Source organism: Argopecten irradians, chromosome 15 (genome assembly GCF_041381155.1).
Source record: "Argopecten irradians isolate NY chromosome 15, Ai_NY, whole genome shotgun sequence".
Taxonomy (NCBI): domain Eukaryota; kingdom Metazoa; phylum Mollusca; class Bivalvia; order Pectinida; family Pectinidae; genus Argopecten; species Argopecten irradians.
This window is the reverse complement of record NC_091148.1, coordinates 17856869-17879828: the sequence shown is the minus strand read 5'-3', so window position 1 is coordinate 17879828 and position 22960 is coordinate 17856869. Positions and strand designations below refer to the sequence as shown.

At 36.1% G+C, this 22960-nt stretch overlaps 1 protein-coding gene and 1 pseudogene across 2 annotated transcripts; one reads left to right on the top strand and one right to left on the bottom strand.

Annotated features, from left to right (window-relative positions):
* The first annotated feature begins 1 nt into the window (after nucleotide 1).
* On the top strand, nucleotides 2-20724 carry LOC138308448 (tRNA-splicing endonuclease subunit Sen34-like). 2 transcript variants are annotated; one of them, XM_069249431.1, is made up of 7 exons: nucleotides 2-178; nucleotides 1664-1801; nucleotides 2891-2991; nucleotides 3208-3427; nucleotides 4711-4875; nucleotides 9861-10057; nucleotides 20641-20724. In XM_069249431.1, exons 1-6 carry the CDS (start codon nucleotides 112-114, stop codon nucleotides 10046-10048), a joined length of 879 nt encoding a protein of 292 aa, XP_069105532.1. In that variant the 5' UTR covers nucleotides 2-111; the 3' UTR covers nucleotides 10049-10057; nucleotides 20641-20724. The 2 variants fall into 2 exon arrangements, with proteins under 2 accessions (XP_069105532.1, XP_069105531.1); XM_069249430.1 differs by lacking the exon at nucleotides 20641-20724 and having other exon boundaries at nucleotides 9861-10344.
* On the bottom strand, nucleotides 15201-19233 carry LOC138308447 (uncharacterized; annotated as a pseudogene).
* Nucleotides 20725-22960: the final 2236 nt, after the last annotated feature.

Here is a 22960-nt window from a genome sequence, read left to right as displayed (position 1 = left end):
ATATGGCCGCGACCATGGAAAGTTTTTGAGAAGAAAAAGACCGATTTTTTGACGGTGTTTACAGAGAAACCAGAAATGCTGGATAATTAAAGTAGATATCTTGAAATTCAAATGGACGAAAGACAACGAATCCGACTATTCGTGTGCAATGACAACGTTTTGGTATGGAACGCTGAAGGTAATTGTTTGTGCTAAAATTATCGAAAACTGATTACAGCCTACATTCATCCGTTTTATTTTTATGTTTCAGCTAGAACAATAATCTTCCAAGGATACGGTCGCTCCTTGTTACATTTTAAAGGAGAAAAATGACAAAATTAACTATCACATAGTCACATACACAACCTGCCAAATTTAATATCTAACCTGAATTTCAGAAATCTTCACTTGACAGAAATTTTGGCCAATTTCCGTATGTGAAATTCAAACATGTTTCTGCTCAAGTATTTTTTCTGGTAGAATTTATTTAAAACGAGCAGAACAGTTATGTTAACAATCGAATCTGCAATTTACTAGAATTTCACACAAATTTGACCTGAGCTTTACCTGAAATTGGCAAGAATATATACCAGAATTTCACCTGAAATTGACCAGAATATAACTTAAAGTTCAAGTAATGTAAAATTGACTTTTCTGCTCGTTTCAGGTAAGATATTTTTGGCCAGGCAGAAATTCACTTTAATATATCCAGTCCAGGTCTCTCTCTCACTTTTGAGTCAATGGGGCCTGGGCCTTCAGAATTGTGAAAATAATCGCGATACCGACCAAAATTGTGAAAATTAAAATTTGTCAAATAAAACAAAAATTACTGAAAACTTGATTTATTTCAAGCAATTTGTTTCAGTTTTACTTTTGGGCAAGTATTTTAGTAGTTTGACAATTTCGTAAAATATTTCAGCTTCCTTTATTTTGGCCTTTTCTTTTGATTTGTTTTGGACACCCAGGCTATTGTGAAAGTCAACCTGAGGAATTTCCAAAAAAACATGGGTATTTTACATTTGGAAGAGGGCCAATAATCAAAAAAAAAAAAAAAAAAAAAAATAGAAAAATTAGTAAAAAAATAAATAAATAAATAAATAGATCATCTATTAAGAAATTGGTCCAAAATCTTAAGATTTGTGTCATGAAACATTTGTTTATCATACTTCTACTGAATATTATTAGCCCATTTTTATTACCCTACAGACATTGTTCCCATACAGTACAGTATCCATCATGACGCATTAATAGTCAATCGCAGTGGACATGCTTTCTTACCACACTATCACCCTATGATTCAAGTGATATTCATAGTTTTTCTCACCAGTTTTTGAACATTCAAGTGTTTAATTCCAATAAATAGAGCAATTATTTCCTGAATTTGAAAACGGATTATAATCTATAATCCATCGATTTTGACATTCTGATGATCAATTATGAAAATGAAACCGATTCCCATCACTAGACTGAACATCGACCCCCAGAGTCAGCTTCATATTAGGAAATTTTGCCTGTCTGATATCATTAATGAGAACAGGAAAGCATTACTTTAATAATGGATTTTCAACCTGTCCACAGGTAATATGCAACAATTCAAATTATGATTAAGGTTTTATTAAAGACAGAAGGTATATGTATAACATAAATCAACTTCTAAGAAAATGTTCTTTTCACTTCTTTCCAGATGCATCCTACTTGAGGGATGAAGTGAGAATTATTGGAAACCAAATTGGATGTTTGCCAAGATTTCCGAGACAGAATAATTTTTTAGGGTTGCCACTGTACTTGATGCCAGAGGAAGTTACTTTACTAGTAAATAAAGGTAAAATCACTAGAGTGAACTTCTAAATCAATAGAAATCTAGATATTAAAGTGCAAAAATCTGGGCCCAGTTATACGTGAAATTTTTCATTTCTCATAAGCAGTAAAACCTGTAATTATATCTTCACTAAAATCTGCATGTATGGAAAGTATGGAGCTGTTGAGAATCTTTTTAAAAAGTTAGTATTACAAGAAACTATTTCATCTTGAATTGAAAAAAATGTGTGTCTTTAAACTGTGATAAGCCCACCAATAATCTCCTTTTGAACAAATAAGCCCTGATCTTATGGGGATCCAAGGCAGGCGCTAACACCGTGACGGTTAGCGACGACTGATTTTCCTGATATCCGCCGGCGCAGCCTTTGATTAGCCTTGCGGGTGCGAGGGTACAATGGCGGCCCGTCATTTCATGAGCTGTCGAACTCTTTTTGAACGAAATTTTTAAGTTTATTCCGTCTTTAAAGCACTCGAAATAAATTAAACTTTACAAGTATTTTCGTTTGACTCGTAAGACAAGAGTTTGAAAAACGGTTTTTATTCCCGGTTCATAGGCGTCTCGCGTGGTGTTTAGTAATGTAAAGAGACAGTCACAAATCCTTCTCACTTATAAATCCTTGTTTCAACATAAATCAAGTCAGTGTTTTTCCTGCCTATATATTGATCTCAATAAGGCGTTGACCTTATAGTTGACACCTGTTTTGTGTGAACAAAACAAAAAAAATCCGCAAATCCCAAGTCTGACCGTTGTATTTTAGTATACATTCTTACACTTGATTCTTAGAGAACGATAATTGTTTATTTCTACCTTTTCCAACATTTGCATAAACACCGTTAAAATTATTAATTTCTTACTTTTATCGCACAAAATTTCCCAATTTTCACCAGGTGGCAATTTCCCAAAATGCCCAGGAAAAACACTGCAAGTAAATGCTATCCAGATGATTAAGTTGACATTTTGTATACAACAGATGTCCCTGACCATAGTATTGAAGGACAGACATTGTAGGTTTTAGAGAATCCAAGAAGTCTAATGGACTAAGTATTGACTGCTCTCAAATGTTAATCACATCTTGTTTGTGGTATATCACAGGTATTGGAGTACTGGTAAAGGGAGATAATCCACTGGAAACTCCATCACAACAACAAATTGAGGAATATCACCAACTATGTGAAAAGAACTATAAAGAACAGGTAAAGTTAATATGGGGATTACCTCCCCTTGTTGGTTGCTGAAAACAAATCTACTGTATAGATTTGAGAATAAACAAATCACCTTTATACCTATCGTCAGATACTTACGCTGCCTCAGTTCGTTTGTCATTTTCTCACATATTGCAATTTCTGAAAGTTGATTTACAAAAGAAAACAAAAACTGATTAAATGAGAAGAATCCTCGTGGTTTTTTAGGTCCAACTTTTTCGAGAGGATAGAAAAGATGAAATAAAACAAAATCTTCCAAAAATCATAGAAGGAAAGAAAACAAAAAGAAAGAAGGAATTAGAAGAAAAGAAAAAAGCAGGAGAAGAAGTTGATGAGTCAGAGTTAGATGATGAAATAACAGTTGATGTAGACAGTATTCCGATTCCTCACTTACCACGAAGTCATGCCTTGGTGCAGCTGTTTACCGGTAAGTTATTCTGTATTTGCACATTACATAGTTGCCTCCCTTGTTGGTAGGTAGCCATTGTGATGTCATTATTTTATGAGCAAAACTCACATTGTTTTGTCCTTAAACACACAATGTCATTATCAATACCTACTCGCATCTGAAAAATGCAAATATAGAATATTGGTAGAAGTTTAATTGTGGTATTGAGGGATACTCTAGTACTTTTGTTTGTTTGTTTGTTTGATTGTTTTAATGTCGTATTAACAGCCAGGGTCATGTAAGGACAACCTCCCATGTATGAAGTGTGTAACATGTGTGAAGTGCCAGGTGCATGTTTTGGTAGACTGCTGTATGTTCGTGTTGTATTTCTTGTATAGTGGGCCTGTTGCCCTTTTTATAGTGCTATGTCACTGAAGCATGCCGTCAAAGACACCAAGCAACACACCTCACCCGGTCACATTATACTGACAACGGGTGAACCAGTTGTCCCACTCCCTGTTTGTTGAGCACTAAGCAGGAGCAGAAACTACCACTATTAAAGTCTTTGGTGTTCTCGGCCAGGGGATAGAACCCTGAGCCTACCTCACAGGGGCAAATGTTCAAATTAAGGCCAAAAGTGAGGCGGTGCCAAGGGAGGCAATAGGAAACATAAAATCAGTTAGGAAGAAGAGAAAAGATTAGATCCTAAATTTAGTCGCCATTTACGACCATGCAATAGGGGCAGCAGGTACAATTCTAACGCCCTACCTGCAGGGCCAACTTAGGAAATAAATACCATGAACTATAAACATCTGATGTAGATCTGGAATATCAATCCAATTTTCAAACACATATATTTGTGTTTGATAAGCCTGAATACATGATGTAAATGTAAAGGATTCTGATTATCTAACCAACTTAATATTACGCTGATGACTGATTAACAAAACAAGCAGTATGATTAAAATACAGATCCTTATATCCACTCCATTCAAAAGAGGATCTGACAAAATCCCATAAGGGGTCTTCTTTGGATGATCTTTATATCGCATGTACAACAGATTAAATGCATTTAATACCGAGAGCTTTTTCAAACTGTTTCGTCCCCAGACAAGATTCTGGCAGCAGCAATTTGATTGGCCATTTCCAAAGGTCACCAGAATGTGACCCCTAATGGGCTGTTGTCAGATCCTCTTATCAAACGTAGAGATAATAAGGATCTGTATTGAAATCAGAATTTGGACAATATGTAAACAGAAAATGCAATATTACAAGCATTGATGGATAATGTGATATTTCAATATCATATTCTTTTTTGTAAGAATCTCCATGGAAAAAAGAGAATGAAGAAGATGCTACAGTGCCCTGGAATTTCCCATCAACAATTTTAGAAAAGACACGCAGCCATGTTTTTCAGGATTTATGGGAGAAAGGATATTACCTTACCTCAGGTGCTAAGTTTGGAGGAGATTTCCTTGTCTACCCAGGTAAATATTGTAAAACTGAGATGAAATAAATTTTAATTGTTATTTATATGAAATTCTATTGAGTTTTCTGGGCCTCGAGTGCTTGACATGTCCCAATATATTACCACAAGCCCTCCACCTCTGTGTTGCGATTTTGAATCCTTAGAGTTACAAGGTATCGACCACAGGTCTGTGGTTTTTTCTCTAAGTACTCTCCATCTGCATAACCTGGAATATCTGAAATAAACCTGGGTGGTAATTGTAATTAATTACAATTCTAAAAATGTGTAATTAACAATTACATTTCAATTACTTTTCAATTACATATATATATTTACTAATGTCTAATACTAAAATTAATGAATGTAAGACATTTATTTGGCTATATAGAAATTTAAACAGGTTACATATGTGAGGCAGTGACCATAGTATACCCTACACTTGTACCTCTTTTTACCTGTAGTTTTCTCCTGAGGCAATATATACAGGTGTGAGTTGTGAACACATAGCCTGTGATTACAAATCACAAAGGTCTTGCTTATATAACACCTATATATACATGTTGATCACCTAATTAGCATATCTAATGAAGGCAAAAATATAGATGATAGCTCAGATTAGTCTTCAACCGCCCCTGCCAAGAAAATTAAAACAGCTAGAAGACTTTTTCAGTTCATTCCACTACACCCTCACGAAAGAGACACAACTCTTAAATCCAATGAAGTAGACACCTACGGGTACATTGGTGAATATTGCACAGAGAGATGTTGGGACCCATTTAAGTTCCGGAAAGATAATTCTTGCAGATTTCCACATTTGTGTATTTTACCAGCTCCAGTAGAGAGATTATTTAGTGTTGCTGGCAAAGTATTCCGACCAGACAGAAACAGAATGCATATATGTCTGATGATAATTTTCAGACTCTGATGATGATAAAATGCAATTTATAAATATGAATACCTGGTACCATCATATTTTTTAAATTGCATTTTATCATCATCAGAGTCTAAAAAGTTTTAAATGTACATTTTTTATTTGACCTAGGTCTAATAAAAATGCACATGTAAAACTAATACACGTACACCCTACCAATACTCAATTGTAACTTGTGAAGCATATGTTCTATCAGAACTTACTGATAGTGACTTATATACTATACAATTGTGTATATATTTGTAAAAATAAACATCTTAAGAAAATGTAATGTGTAATTGTAATTAATTACTTTTTGAATGTAATTGTAATTGTAATTAATTACATTTACAAAACTGAGTAATTGTAATTGTAATTGTAATTGAGTTTTGACCAAGTAATTGTAATTGTAATTAATTACATTGCAATGTAATTGACCCCAACCCTGCTAAGAGTTACAAGGTATCGACCATAGGTCTGTGGTTTTTCTCAAAGTACTCTCCATCTGCATAAACTGGAATTTCCTGAAATAAACCTGGCTGTTATTAGGATTTTAAACCAAACCAAACTAATCATATTTAAAGAAAAAACAATGTTTTTGGTAGATCTCATTAAATGGTTGAAAAAGTTGTCAATTTTGTTTTATTAATTAAGGGAGAAGAGATAATGGTAGAATGTCAGACACCTTAACTACTCAGTCAATGTAACCCAGAGATGGAGGGCTAGTGTTAGAATGTCAGACACCGCAACTACTCAGTCAATGTAACCCAGAGATGGAGGGCTAGTGTTAGAATGTCAGGCACCTTAACAACTCAGTCAATGTAACACAGATATGGATGGCTAGTGGTAAAATGTCAGACACCTTAACTACTCAGCTACTGTGACCCAGAGATGGAGGACTAGTGTTAGAATGTCAGACATATTAACTAATTAAATTAATATGAATGTCTGTCCTAAGAATCAAACCCTGGACCTCCAGTATACTGTACCTTAATACACTGAATGACTCCAATGCTGGCGGGTTCCATCATCAGGTGGATCCTCTTTTCTCATACATTTTGGCGCTTTCCATAACGTCCACCAGAGGTGCGCTGGCTGGCCCAATCAGCAACCAATTGGCTATCGCCTCTGCTAGATGTGACTGTGGGTACTAGTAGTTGCCACATAGCTAATGCATCTTGGTCCTCACCTCGGGCGGTGAGGTCTATATTTGCTATTGCACCTGGTGGCTAGCACTGTGTCTGGTGACCAATCCACTTTCCAGTTTTATAGTTTAATGCTTAACTGATCAAACAAAAGATATTTTAGGCAAAGGTGTATTGCAGCTAGTAATTTACTAAGATTACAATGTCACAAAAGTTATCAATGCTATATGGCAAATGCTAGATATCAGTTAAGCTTATTTGATCCCAGGTAATATCTTTATGTGCCCAGACAGCTCAGTCACTAGAGCATCCAGTGTTTGGAGGTCTCGGGTGTGAACCCCAGTCTGGCCATTACATTTTCACCTCTATACACACGTAGATCTCGGGTGTGAACCCCAATCTGGCCGTTACATTTTTACCTCTATACACACGTAGGTCTCGGGTGTGAACCCCAGTCTGGCCGTTACATTTTCACCTCTATACACACGTAGGTCTCGGGTGTGAACCCCAGTCTGGCCGTTACATTTTCACCTCTATACACACGTAGGTCTCGGGTGTGAACCCCAATCTGGCTGTTACATTTTCACCTCTATACACACGTAGGTCTCGGGTATGAACCCCAGTCTGGCCGTTACATTTTCACCTCTATACACACGTAGGTCTTGGGTGTGAACCCCAATCTGGCTGTTACATTTTTACCTCTTTACACACGTAGGTCTCGGGTGTGAACCCCAGTCTGGCCGTTACATTTTCACCTCTATACACACGTAGATCTCGGGTGTGAACCCCAATCTGGCTGTTACATTTTCACCTCTATACACACGTAGGTCTCGGGTGTGAAGCCCAATCTGGGAGTTACATTTTCACCTCTTTACACACGTAGGTCTCGGGTGTGAAGCCCAATCTGGCTGTTACATTTTCACCTCTATACACACGTAGGTCTCGGGTGTGAAGCCCAATCTGGCTGTTACATTTTCACCTCTATACACACGTAGGTCTCGGGTGTGAACCCCAGTCTGGCCGTTTCATTTTCACCTCTATACACACGTAGGTCTCGGGTGTGAAGCCCAATCTGGCTGTTACATTTTCACCTCTATACACACGTAGGTCTCGGGTATGAACCCCAGTCTGGCCGTTACATTTTCACCTCTATACACACGTAGGTCTCGGGTATGAACCCCAGTCTGGCCGTTACATTTTCACCTCTATACACACGTAGGTCTCGGGTGTGAACCCCAATCTGGCTGTTACATTTTCACTCTATACTCACGTAGGTCTCGGGTGTGAAGCCCAATCTGGCTGTTACATTTTCACCTCTATACACACGTAGGTCTCGGGTATGAACCCCAGTCTGGCCGTTACATTTTCACCTCTATACACACGTAGGTCTCGGGTATGAACCCCAGTCTGGCCGTTACATTTTCACCTCTATACACACGTAGGTCTCGGGTATGAACCCCAGTCTGGTTGTTACATTTTCACCTCTATACACACGTAGGTCTCGGGTATGAACCCCAGTCTGGCCGTTACATTTTCACCTCTATACACACGTAGGTCTCGAGTGTGAACCCCAATCTGGCCGTTACATTTTCACCTCTATACTCACGTAGGTCTGGGGTGTGAACCCCAGTCTGGCTGTTACATTTTCACCTCTATACACACGTAGGTCTCGGGTGTTAAGCCCAATCTGGCAGTTACATTTCCACCTCTATACACATGTACAGGTAGGTCTCGGGTGTGAACCCCAGTCTGGCCGTTACATTTTCACCTCTATACACACGTAGGTCTCGGGTGTGAACCCCAATCTGGCCGTTACATTTTCACCTCTATACTCACGTAGGTCTCGGGTGTGAACCCCAGTCTGGCCGTTACATTTTCACCTCTATACACACGTAGGTCTCGGGTGTGAAGCCCAATCTGGCAGTTACATTTTCACCTCTATACACACGTAGGTCTCGGGTATGAACCCCAGTCTGGCCGTTACATTTTCACCTCTATACACACGTAGGTTTCGGGTATGAACCCCAGTCTGGCCGTTACATTTTCACCTCTATACACACGTAGGTCTCGGGTGTGAACCCCAATCTGGCCGTTACATTTTCACCTCTATACTCACGTAGGTCTCGGGTGTGAAGCCCAATCTGGCAGTTACATTTTCACCTCTATACACATGTACCGGTAGGTCTCAGGGGTGAACCCCAGTCTGGCCGTTACATTTTCACCACTATACACACGTAGGTCTCGGGTGTGAACCCCAATCTGGCCGTTACATTTTCACCTCTATACACACATAGGTCTCGGGTGTGAACCCCTGTCTGGCAGTTACATTTTCACCTCTATACACACGTAGGTCTGGGGTGTGAACCCCAATCTGGCAGTTACATTTTCACCTCTATACACACATAGGTCTGGGGTGTGAACCCCAATCTGGCTGTTACATTTTTACCTCTATACACACGTAGTTCTCGGGTGTGAACCCCAGTCTGGCCGTTACATTTTCACCTCTATACACATGTAGGTCTCGGGTGTGAACCCCAGTCTGGCTGTTACATTTTTACATCTATACACATGTAGTTCTCGGGTGTGAACCCCAATCTGGCTGTTACATTTTCACCTCTATACACACGTAGGTCTCGGGTGTGAACCCCAGTCTGGCTGTTACATTTTCACCTCTATACACATGTAGGTCTCGAGTGTGAACCCCAGTCTGGCTGTTACATTTTCACCTCTTTACACAGGTAGGTCTCGGGTGTGAAGCCCAATCTGTCAGTTACATTTTTACCTCTATACACACGTAGGTCTTGGGTGTGAACCCCTGTCTGGCCTTTACATTTTCACCTCTATACACATGTAGTAAAAGTAAAATATTTGTATATATACTGAAGGGTGTTATCTATACAATATCCAAGTTATGCAATCTTTTTATGATTTTTTTTTTCTGTTTTACAGGGGATCCTAGTAAATTTCACTCTCATTATGTTGCCATATGTTTGGAACATGAAAAACCTTTGACCTCTCTGGACCTCATCACTATGGGAAGACTGGGGTCAAATGTCAAAAAGACAGTAGTGCTGTGTTCATTGGACAATGATTCTCGCATACAGTACACCTCATTACAGTGGACAGGAATCAGCTGACCTATAAAGGTTAATCATATGAATATTTCAAAGGTCAACTTCATTGAAAACGAATGAATTTTTGAATTCATTAAATGAAAGCATATTATGCGAGTCTGTGAGAATGGATGTAGTAGTTTTTGCTTTGTTTTGCATATCTTAATAACTATTTTTTCTAGCTCACATTTTGAAAGTTAGAACTTTCACTCAAAAATTTCTTATAAAACTCAAAAGTAGAAATGTGACATGTTCTCAGTCATCAGTTACAAATAAAAGGTTTTTATTCAAGAACAAAACAATAAATCAAATGGAATGAATGTGTAATGAGTTTGATTTAAACATATTTTTATTGTTCAACATAACAATAGGGATAAGGCACAAGTCATCTCAACTTAGAAACGCCTTTTCCCAGAATTACATTGTATACAGTATACAGATCTACAATAATATACACTATTATACAAATATTTCATGGGTTACTGTGCTCTAGTTCATAATATTTAACCCGAGGTGATGGTAATCAACAAATGTTATATTGCACGAGGCCAAAGGCCGAGTGCAATATAACATTTGTTGATTACCATCACCGAGGGGTAAATATTATGAACTAGAGCACAGTAACCCATGGAATATTTGTTTTATTACATAATCACCAGTTTTTCAGTTGAATATTTTTTATAAAACGAATACGACAATCACTTAACAAAATCACCAACACCGTACCGTACGGAAAAAAAACTTAATATCCTATTGAAGATTGACGTATAGCCCACGTACGTCACGTTGTAACTCCGGTTTGGATGTCTTATTGTCTCTTTTCACATTATTAGACCTGCTTGCAGCCTTTTGATCTAATACATTCATCGTGACCGTCCTTTATTCGGTACAGTAAACGTCTACATGACGTGCTTGATTCGAGATCTATAAATCAAGCGCGAAATTGAGCGTGAACCTTTGTGACGTCATGATAACGTAACTCCCTGTTACTCGCAATTCCTCGGAAGTTTTCTACAAAAACTAGACAATAACAGAGAGGTGTTCCTAAAGCCGTGCAATATAACATTTCGAACCGGGCAATATAACGTTTCCATGGAAGCATGCAATATAACTTTGAACCGTGCAATATAACAAGGTTTTATTGAACGGTCGGTGTAATAGTTGAAAATATTATATTTTTTCATATATAGATTGGTATAAACAAATTATATAATAAAACCAATTAGATTTCCTAGTGTTAGATACATGTATTTGTTTAGAAGAGGAGTTGAATGATTACTGAAAACCAATCTATGTATGTGTGCGATTAAATTTTGTGCGTTTTTTAAGCAAAAGGATACCGCAAAAATTTTCTAGTCATAGATATAGCAAAGCCAAATGACTCAAAATTTGGAAATGAGATGGTCGTGAAAAAGTTGGTAGGCATAAAAAGACAAAATAAAGTCGCCATGAAAATCAGTTGTGAAGAGTTATCAGGTGGTATTCCCTTTGCAGCATGTGTACAGTGAACCCTCAATAGTTTTGACACATTTGGTTACAGCCTTAACCATCCAGATTACAAATTTTCCAGACTGCAGAATTTTCAGTTCTTAGTCATTATGTAATGTTACAGTAATCTGTTCCATAACATTTCCGTCCGGAGTGTGAGGTTTCTGGACTGTTGGAGGTCCACTCAAAAGTTTCAGTATTAGCTGATTCCCGATACTCTTAGCCAGTAAAACCTGGCCGTGGTACCGCTTGATTTGGGCTACATTACATAAGGCCAAAAAAATAATATATCTGTTTAGGGTTACCCAACCGACCCTAATTTTTTTACCCCTGACCCTATTTTTTCCCACGCTTTTCTATGGAAAAAAATTAAACGTCAAGATTTCAATCTCAGACTCCGGTTCCAGCCATTATTTTAGAGTGAAAGACACTAAAAAAAAAAATCCTCCCAACCTTACTTTTGTTGCCAATATCCTCCTAAACAGACATATTTGTGTTTTTGGCGTTAGATAGCATACAGATAGTATAGAAATGTACCCCCTGAAATTGCAATTTTACCGCCGCTCCTAATAGATAATGAAACCTCTGTCAACTGTAATGATAGGTCAGTGACAAGACAAAATAATGGGACTAATTTGTGTACCATGTGATACCAGATAATGTTTGTGCGGGACAAGTTTCTAAATTGCTGATGGAATGTAACAGTTTTTATATAGATATATAATTGTTGTATTAAGATTTGGTAAGAAATTTGTGCCAGTTCCCTGTGTTATGCTCCACTGTGGAATGTAACTCTATGTGATCTTCCTGCTGAAATGACGTTAGCGTGCGTTATCATCTTTTGACGTAATTCCATCACCAATAGAAACAATAGTCCCACACAAAACGTTATCAGGTATCACATGCTATGGGAATTAGTCCCATTGGCCATAAGTGATCATGAAGCAGATGTGACCTTGGTGAAGAAGGGATGACCTTGACACTACTGAGTTTTACAGTCAGAAACTGTGTTCTGGAGACTAATGATTACCAAACTATGTGACTTTTACACCACCAATTGTTGTCTGGGTTTTCTTCCCTTCAACAAATCTGTATTAAAGTTATCTGCCCTTGCAGTTAGGTATCAATTGTGATATCATTATTTTGTGAGCAAATATCATATCATTTTCTCTTTTACACTTGTAAACATGCGTCACAATAAGAATCTATCTCCTGTATAGCTAGGGCAGATAACTTTGTGCGGTAATATGCAAATACAGAACAGATGCCAAGACAGCATCCTCAGCCCCAGGTGTAACTCGTACTGATGTTTATTTACCCTTGGGTTCATAGGCCAACTATGTTGTGATATCATAATTTATCTCTCAAGTCCCTCTCATTTGATTGGTTTTGCCAGAAATTCGGGCAGAAATCAACAAGATGTTTGGAACAGACTCCTTGTTTTTAAGGACACAACCATTTTTCCTTTTCACATTGTATAATGTATACGCTACTTTATATACTTTTTTTCTCTTTCTCTTGAATAACCAGAGACCAAAAAACTGAATTACTGGGTACATCATGAATGTTCATTGGTGCACATTTATGAATATGTATTTGTTAGAATTGCAGCAAATGTGACCTTTATATCTAGGGGTAAATAATCATCAATCTGTCACTTTGATTGGCTAACGTAAAGGTCATTTGAATTTGACCTCATATCTGCATCGCTATAAAACTTCTAAAGGATAAAAACGTTTTAAAATATAAATTAAAATTCTTTATTTTCCACCATTCATGTTAATAAAAATAGACATGAAGCATATGGTATAAAAATATATTGAACACAATTTGGTATACAGACATTTTGATATGTCTCATTAAGTTTGGCAATAGGAATAACTATATACATTTATACAATTCTTTATCAATACATCCTCTCCTTTCACACAAACATGCCACAACATTCTCTCCCCATTCATCATCCACCATATAGCTACAATGTATCACCATACACTATACACAACCTTTATACAATGTGTATACCATGTTTTCAGAGTATTCATTTCATATTAACAAATTATACAATACTTCAGAGATTCAGAGATTTCACTTATGACATAACCTTTTTTTTTATCTAAATTTTATTTTTCTGATTGCTTTTCATCCATTGAATATATATATTAATACTAAAATTTTACTATCATTTGGACAGAAAGTGTCGTTTTAATGCTATTTTTGATTTGAATTTTTTATTTCATTTTTTCAAAACGAGCATTTAATTATTATACTTCAAGTGTTTAAACATATATTTTTCCACTGAATTTTTTTTTTTAAATCATTCTCAGTATTAATATCTTCTGTTTACCTATTTACTCCATTCTATTTTAATTTGGATACCAGTAGAATCATACAACCAGTAAAACAATCTGAACAGAAGAATTTCATTTCTGTTATATAAAGCCATCGTATTTGAAACAAAAGCATTTCTTAATATTAAAATAAAAAAAACGTATTTTTGAAATACAAACTATACAATGATATAGAGTAAAAACTTTTCACCAAAAATATATCTTGGAAATTGGAATAATTGAAAAACCTTGTTGTTGGTTTGAAATGAATCAAAAATTGTCTTGATCATTCTCATGCAAAGTTAAAATAAAAATAATTTAAAAGATGGCTAAGCATTTTCCATTGTTTAAAATAAAAAAAGTTTAAAAAAGAAAAACTGACAAAATATGGTTTTTACATACATATTAATAATTATACCAAGAATAGATAGAAAATAGACATTGCACATATCGAAGATGCTAATTTCTTAATAGAAAGACCTAGGGCTCCAACATACTATTCCATGCACTGCCATTTTGTCTTCAAAAGACCTTTAAAAATCATGCTAGAATTGAACAATGATTTCAATCGGAATTTTCCATTTGTCTTAATCATTATTTTTTTTTAATTTTAACTTTGAAAATCATTACTGCTATACACAATCTAGTTGTCTAGTTGAATATGTATATTCATTGTTTTATTAGGAAAATTAAGTAAACTTGGTTGTAATAAAACATTATAGAAAATGGTATTTTTAAAAGATATCAATATATCAGTTTAAACAAGACATTCTTAATAGATTAATTTACTGCAATATTTTATAATGTATATATATTAGAGAGTATATTATATAAGCCCTCAGCTATATAACAGCCAATAATGCTGCCTGACACAGTTGGGTGATATGTATATAGCCAATCAAATTGTCCGTTACTTTTGGCTGATGGTGTCCTTGTTGTTACAGTACATAATTTAACTGTATTAGAGATCACCAATGGCGTTGCATGTAACATATTGCTGATGGCGTTCCTGTTGTACTCAGCCAATCACTTCGCCTGTTACTGGCAGGCGATGGTACCAGTATTGTGCACAGACAATCATATTGCTTCTTTCTATCTGATGATGATGACAGTTTGTTGACCATGTCGCTGGAGATTCTTCTTGTGGCTTCCCGAATCTGCTGCTCCATTCTCCTTCCGTCTGCTAGCACCTTTTGAACATCTCGAGAATTGGGTATTTCACCTATTCTCATGGTTGTTTGTTTAGACTTGCAATGCAAGTATAGTTGCACCGTTATAAGCGTCGTAAGTTCTTTTTGCTCTTTCTGCTCCCTATAGAAGTCTTTGGTCGTTTAGCAGATGGTGGTACACACGCTTGCTCAAAGTGGAAATTGTTGAGACATTTCACACAAAAGTCAAAGCCACAGTCAGTCTGGACACACATGCCACGGTCTTGAATCTCCAGTACTTTGGATGGACCCTGACATTTAGGACATCTCCGCAGACATTCATAGTTTTTGAGGGAAGATGCAACCTGCCCAATTGGAAAATGATAATTGTGTTTAATCTTTACAGACATATTGATGTCTAAAATACACATTATTTTTCCCTATAGCTTTTTAATTAGAGGTGACAGATACTGCATGAAATTATCATGGTCACATTGCACAGTTGATATGTCAAATACTGTATTCAACCCAATAAGCGTCCGTGTCCCTATAAGCACCCTTCCCCCATTTTGAAGCCTCGATTTCAATTACCCAGGCATAAATAAAGACAAAAACTGTACAAAATTGTAAAGGTTTCAATAGCTTCATCTTATTGGCACCTTTTCATTTTTTAAACGCCCTGGTCGCTTATCGGGTCGAATACGGTAGTAAAAACTAAGTAATTTAATTAATTTTTTTTTTTAATTTTATCAAACTTTGATGAAATAAAAAAACTTTGATCTTCTAATTTTAAGTAAAAAATATATTAATTCTTCATAATTTTGGCCCATGAAAATAACTAACTTTGAAAATAACCAGGTAATAGGTCTACAGTTAATGTAATGTTCTTACCGACTGGAATGGGTTCTCTGAAGTGGGACTGGGAGTGCTGCTTTTTGAAGAAGGTGCCGTTAGTTGAATCATACCAAATGTTCGCTCTCCATCTGTCATACCTCTGCTTGAGCGATGTTCCAGACGCTTCCCAAAGTTTTCCTAGATGAAAACAGGTACATTGGTTTTATTTCATTCTATAGTCTACAAAAATATTCTTGCAAGTTTAATCAAAATTAGAAATGCAGCTACAAAATACAGGCAAATATTTCAAACTCAGACCATTAATTTCAGATTTCCTAAAAAAGGTTATTTAATTAATTTTTTGTCTTTGTATTATTTGAACTCTTGCACTGCTACATCACTGAAGTATCAGCTATCAAAAGATACCTGATGGTTTAAAACACATCCCATCTGATTACACTTTACTGACCACAGGCAAACTCTAGCAGCCAGAAAATTGAAATAGACATTGCCATATGTTGCTGTTACTAGTCCGTACATACTGACCTTCTCCAGATTGTTGACACGGGCCTCCTCACGCTGTTGTTGAAGAAACTGGACACGACGATTTGTCGCTCTTTTGTCACCATCACAGATAGTCTTCCAGGTGGCACTTACTTGACAGAAACTACAAAACAATATTATGTAACAACATATAATATATAAGACTGTGAAAATAAAATCTGTCAAATTATGAAATGAACTTCAAACTATAATGGCCTTTCTTCAAAAATCTTAATTGAAAGTTTGAAATCATAATTGAAAATAAGATTATTTTTTTCAATATTCAATTTGAATTAAGATTATCAATTTTACATGAAATGTATTAATAGTTTCATTTTTTCAACCAAAATCAATATATGAAATACCACTTATAAATGTTAATTTAAAGATGCTCCACAGCTGACGAATGGTATTTTTTCTCTATCAAAAACAAGAGCAGAAGAATTAGTGTTTTCTTCAGTTACAAAAATAACTTATTTTAATTACTTTACACCATTACAGGGAATGAAAAATTTCAGCTTCTTTTTTTAATTTAAGATTGAAAATAATCAATTGCTTCTCGAAAAAATACCATGGCACTATGGTCTATATGGAATTAAGTACTGATTGACCATGTACCAAAACCAAATATATCTTAGACACATATTTAAACATGATTAAACATCAGTTGTTGTTCAAATGATTGGCATCATTTATGCGCTGTCGGCTTTGGAGCATCTTTAAAGTATATCGGTAGTTATTTTTTAAATACAAACCTGCAAAGGTCTTTCGGATCTAAATAATTGGTTATCACAGATAAAGCAGAAATGTTTCTTATTGACAATTCATACACAATGTCCACACAAAGTAGTCCCATTTTTCGCCCAATCAATCGATCTGGCTCCTTAGGGGAGAATTTTTGCAGGACTTCATTAAAACGGTCAGCAAGACTAGAGGCAATGAGAGCTGGACTAGTGCTTGGGGAATAATGTTCCTCACTACATTTGCAATCACATTGTTCAACATTATCACATTCAAAATTCAGTCTAGAATATGGTGGATTTGTCAACATTTGCTCCGTTTCTGGAACACAATATTGACTGATGTCCCTTCTCTCTGCCACACCTTCCACAAGACTTGATTTTGGGAGTCACAAACACTTTTACCATCAAAACAGCCATCACTTTCATCATCTTCCTCATCAAAATTAAGTCTGTGCTGGGGTGTAGTCCTGTAGGAATGATCAAACTTGGGTTTGTCCTCAGGAATTTCCCAGTCTCTGTCATGTTGGATGTCTAATCGACTACTGACCTCAGAAAAAGATGGATGATATTCAATTGTTCTCTCACAAGGCACCGGACTGAGTGGAGTGAAGGCTAGCTGCCGACCAGGATGTTGGAAAAATCCAGAAATTGGTGTTTGAAATTCTTGATCAACAGAATTATTAATAGTACTTGTGATGGACGTGTACCCACTGTCATCCACAGGGGATAAGGAATGATGATGACCATAGTTTAGTTTATGGTAAGGGGTACTAGTAACACTCTGGGTTCGGAACCTCAGATCAATGTCGGCTTGGTGTCTTTTCTCTAGGTTTGATATTGCACATGATTTGTTGGGTATTCGTGGGTAAAATGTTTTTACTGGTATTCCAGACATCTTGCTGAAAACAACAAAATGGAAAATTTGAATGAATGCTTATGTATACCTATACTAGTACAATCAAATTTAATATCAGAGAAATTTTACCCTGACTGATGTTCCAATGTATGCTATCATTGTATTTCTAAAGTATAAAGCAGCTAAACTGATTTGAGCAAACAAAACAATAGTACCATGAAGGCAGAAGCATGTCTGGAATTCATATATTTTATTATTTTGATAAAAGAAGTAAAATTGAAAGTAGCAAGGACAAACATCCATGTTTCAAATTTCAATACACGTTCATATAGTTCTACAGTGTGTTGAATGAAGATCAAATTTTATATTATATAGTTATCAAGTTATATGGAGAGAATCTCCGATAGAAAAATGATGCATTGATTTAAATATGATTTGCTGAAGATTAGGTGCACATTCAAATGATAAAGCTAACTGTTGATCATGGCATGTGGCTTCAGTTCAAACCCAGAGAGATAACCATTTATAATGGGTTTGAATGATGAAATAGTCTTAAATCAAAATCAATGTGAAGGTTATGATCATCATATCACACAACAAAATATTATAACAATTTATCAAATACATGTACCATTTGGAGATCCGATCGCGTTTGCGTGTGACGATCGCGACTGAGAGGCAAAGCAGGATGGGCGGGCGCTTTTTATTAATAATTAGGACACGTCAAATTCCCTCCTTATTTTAAATCGAAATCAAAATCAAGCGCAGTTCGTAATAAATTTGTCTTTTAAAATGCTATTCTTTAGTTAATTACAATTAAAGTGTGTCATGCGAAAATTGGGAATTATGTTATTTGCGTAATTATTAGACACAAGCGAGCGGGAAGTTGGGCTTATGTAGGACAAGTGCACAAATGAATGGAGTTGAAAGACTCGAAGTGGCGAAAAACTCACCTTCAGCGAAAAAGATTATTTGCAAAATATATCGGTAATCGTAACACTTCATGGGGAAACATGGACTCAAAAATATGGCAATGTGTTGTCGAATCGATCACATTCGTCTAATTCGTGGAATAATCGTAGTAGCGTCCTCTCGTGTTGTTGTCATAAATTTTTCTGTTCAAATCGGTCGCCAAAACCGTAGAACCAATCAAATGCGAGCATTGAACTGACACAAGGTCTCTGGACTTTTGGCTCACGAATATTGATAAGTCCAGAGAGATCCGAAGGCCGTGTTTATATCTCGCGAGAGGTAGTGTCGAGACTTCCGGTTGTAAACTCTCACATGTGAGCGATTACTACAGGATTTGTAAGAAGAATCGTTCCATTTAATGCGGTAAGGGATGTCATATAGCCTAAAATATGCGCGAAATCATAATCCAATATTCATATCCACTGTATTTTATAGGAAGATAACCTTGTGGTGTAGATGCTACCTTAAAGATGTTGAGTACAAGTCGTGTACATAACGTTACTTTCATATTCACTATTCTGTGCTCAAATATCGACTCGAGAGTATTTGGCAAAAATCATTTAAATGAGTATCATTATATAATTAAGCTCAAAACATCGTGGTATTAATCCAATACTTGCACCTTACATCACAGGGCCATGTATAGTTTCTGAAAAAATAGCCAGAAATACATATAAAATATTGTACTATTTTTCTATTATGTTTTTCTATATTCTGTAGTATTTGTCTTTACATCATTGTTTAGTGTTTTTCTATAGCACATCTATATGTTGACATCTGGTAATTAGATGGGGGACACGTTGGGCCCTTAATCCGTGAAGTAATGAATTATCTACGGCCTTGGCACTTATCGTCTGCGGGGCTCCCTCAATTTTATTGCCCCCCCAATTTGAGAGGTATTAATCGCCGCCCATCCCCATTATCTATAACAAATGGCTACATCGGTCTGGAAAATCTGCCAGTGTCCACATCTATATTACACATGGTCAACATTTACTTGTGGCTAATCGTTTTTCCAAGTGTTATGTTTTAGTGTTATTGTCAATTTTGGTAACCAGAGCCCACCGCTCCTGCAAAGGAGCGGGGTGCTCCTGCAGCGCTCCTGCAGGGCTCCTGCATGTTTGGTATAAAGGGGCACGAAACTGAAGCTCGGGGAGTTCAGGTGTTAGCTTGTTTGAATGACGGAGTTCAGGTGTTAGCTGGGTTAAATGACAGAGTTCGTATGTTTGCTGGTTTGAATGATGGAGTTCAGGAGTTAGCTGGTTTGGACTATTGTTTAAGTGCACGTTTCTATGCTAGAGAGAGCGGAGTGGTTATCCTGTGAACTGTAACTGTATCCTGTAAATGCTATTTTTGCTGAATACATGTGGATCATTATTACGGCGTTGAATTGTGTTTTACTCGACGACCCACTCTACTTTAATCAAAACTCGGGTATTGTGGCGGGTGCCTGACGCTACCCTAGAAGGCATCTACCGAGGGCTGCGGGCTGGGAATACGTAATTACACGTAACTCCCGCAGTTTTTTGCTACAATATTTTATATGTATTTCTGGCTATTTTTTCATATAGAAACTTTACATGGCCCTGTGCTTACATCAAGGATTCATTCATTTTATTAGACAAACATATACACTACTAAAAAATCAATACCTGTAGATGTTCGTAATTTAACTGATGTTTTTTTTCAATATTTTTTACAGATTGGCGAGATGGATCAAACAAAGGATGATACTGCAAAAACGGCTGTCCCAGGAAAGCAACCAACAATGATCTACATTTGTGGAGGTGATAACTTATATGTAGTGTAGCAGGTTCAGTTGTAAATATATAGCAATAGAGTCGCCTTCTAGATACACAGTAGGGGGTATTTCCCTTTACGTCAGCCGGTAGAGCCACTTACCAGTATGTCCAGGTGTCTTGGGTTCAAGTCCGAATGGCAGCACATTTCTGAGACTTAATATATAGTGGTTTTGTGAAAATATTATTCACACGAATTTGAAATTTACAAATTTTAATACATATAACTGAACATACCACATTACGATGATGATGATGTATGGAGGTATGTATGGTATACTACAGCTAAAGCTACAAAACATTTTGAAAAAAAAAACCCATCCGATCCGTTTATAAATCCCATACAGTATTTTAGTCATGTGACTAAGCATTATCTGGAAACACAATTGAAGTTTATACTTAACAAGAGAAGAACAAAAGTTGAAATTAATGTAATACAGATTGATTTCAAAAATAATTTCACTCATTGGTTTGTCTTTACATTCCAGAATGCCACCAAGAAAATGAGATCAAGGCTCGTGATCCTATCCGATGCAGAGAATGTGGATACAGAATTATGTACAAGAAAAGAACAAAGAGGAGTATCCTTAACTATGGTGTTATACTGCTAACTTACCCATTTTCCAATATCCCTGATTGGTTTCCTGTCTTTATTGGAACCCTCCATGTCGTTTATCTTGACTATTTCTTCTGTTATTGAAGGTCTTCTCTTTTGAAACATATATATGTAGTGTCTTTGATGAAGGAATTTGTATTAATCAGGACATCCAGTTGACTCTTTGACTTTTTAATTATAAAACACATGAAGGGTCAAAACATAGAACAAATACTCTCAAACCCAAGAGTCTTAACAGATTTTTGAGTCTTAACAGATTTTTGAGGGTCTACTGGATGCCCTGTTAATTCTTAAACTTTATCTTACTTTTATCATAGGGACTTGTTACTAAATGTTAGATACACTTTTTTGTATATGAAAATTACCACAGTCCATCTTATTATCTTACATTTATAACAGGTCCCTGTGAGTTGATTTTTCTGAAGACAAAAATAATAATTTGAAATCTATTTGTCATGTTTTAAGTCACCCCATTGCTTTCTATTATTGTGTATTGAAGGCGATTACCTGGTATTCACTGCCTTCCAAAAGTTCTGTTACATGGCAGTTTTACAAATATACATTAAGTCCAGAAATATGTAAATGTTTATAATACAGACATCAGTATCTATATATTATTTATCATCTATTTACCTTCTCTAACTCGTTAATTTTTTTTTCGAGAGTTTTCTTAGATAAATTGTCAGCAAATGTTAACATATGTAACTTTTGGAGGGCAGTGTATGTCGAGTCAATATCATGATAATTCAAATCATTATCAATTCCGTTTTTCCTTAACAATGATTCAGTGATTGTGTTTGATGCAAGATAAAAGAGAAATAATAACATCAGTCATTATTTATCTGCCACAGACAACTGGAAAAGTGCTTCCAGAAAGGGGATTCAGTGAGAACAGATGGACTTTAGAATCTCTAACATTAAAAAATTTGGAGGCTATCAAGACAAATATTCTATTGGTGCACTTAATATAATTTCATGTTTTTATAGGCTTTACATGAAGTGATAGAATTATTCAGTTCAGACACATGCCATTTACTAAACTTCATCAAGAAAAATGTCGTTTCCTTTTCTTCATCAGAGCAAAAACTCTGATTATTTTCCTTTTCTTCATCAGATTTCCTTTTCTTCATCAGAGCAAAAACTCTTAATTTCTTTATTTTTTCCCTACACGGTGTATATGATGTCATATTATGTCATGTTTGATTTCAATTGTTAGTGAGTGATTAGTGAATGAGGTTGAGTATGATTGGTATGAAAGGATGTGTGCTGAATGTTTCAGAAAAATGGAAGTTAGAATAAAGAAGTGTGAAATGTAATGGTTTGTTACTTTTTTCTTTGGTTTTATTGCCAATTAAGTCTTTACCGAAGACAAACATAAATTGCTACGAAGGCCCGTAATCGGAGATGAAGGAGCCTGTTAATTATGACTGTGTCTGTCTATCCATCTGTCCATCTATTTATCTATCCGCCCACAGCTGCTAAATCCCCTGAAGGATCATACATTTTAAAATCAATTGCACTGGAAATTGGAGTGAACCAGGGGTTGAGTAGTGTTTAGTCCACTCATCAGTTTATCTCCCCTGTGTACACCAAAACCAGTAGATTTC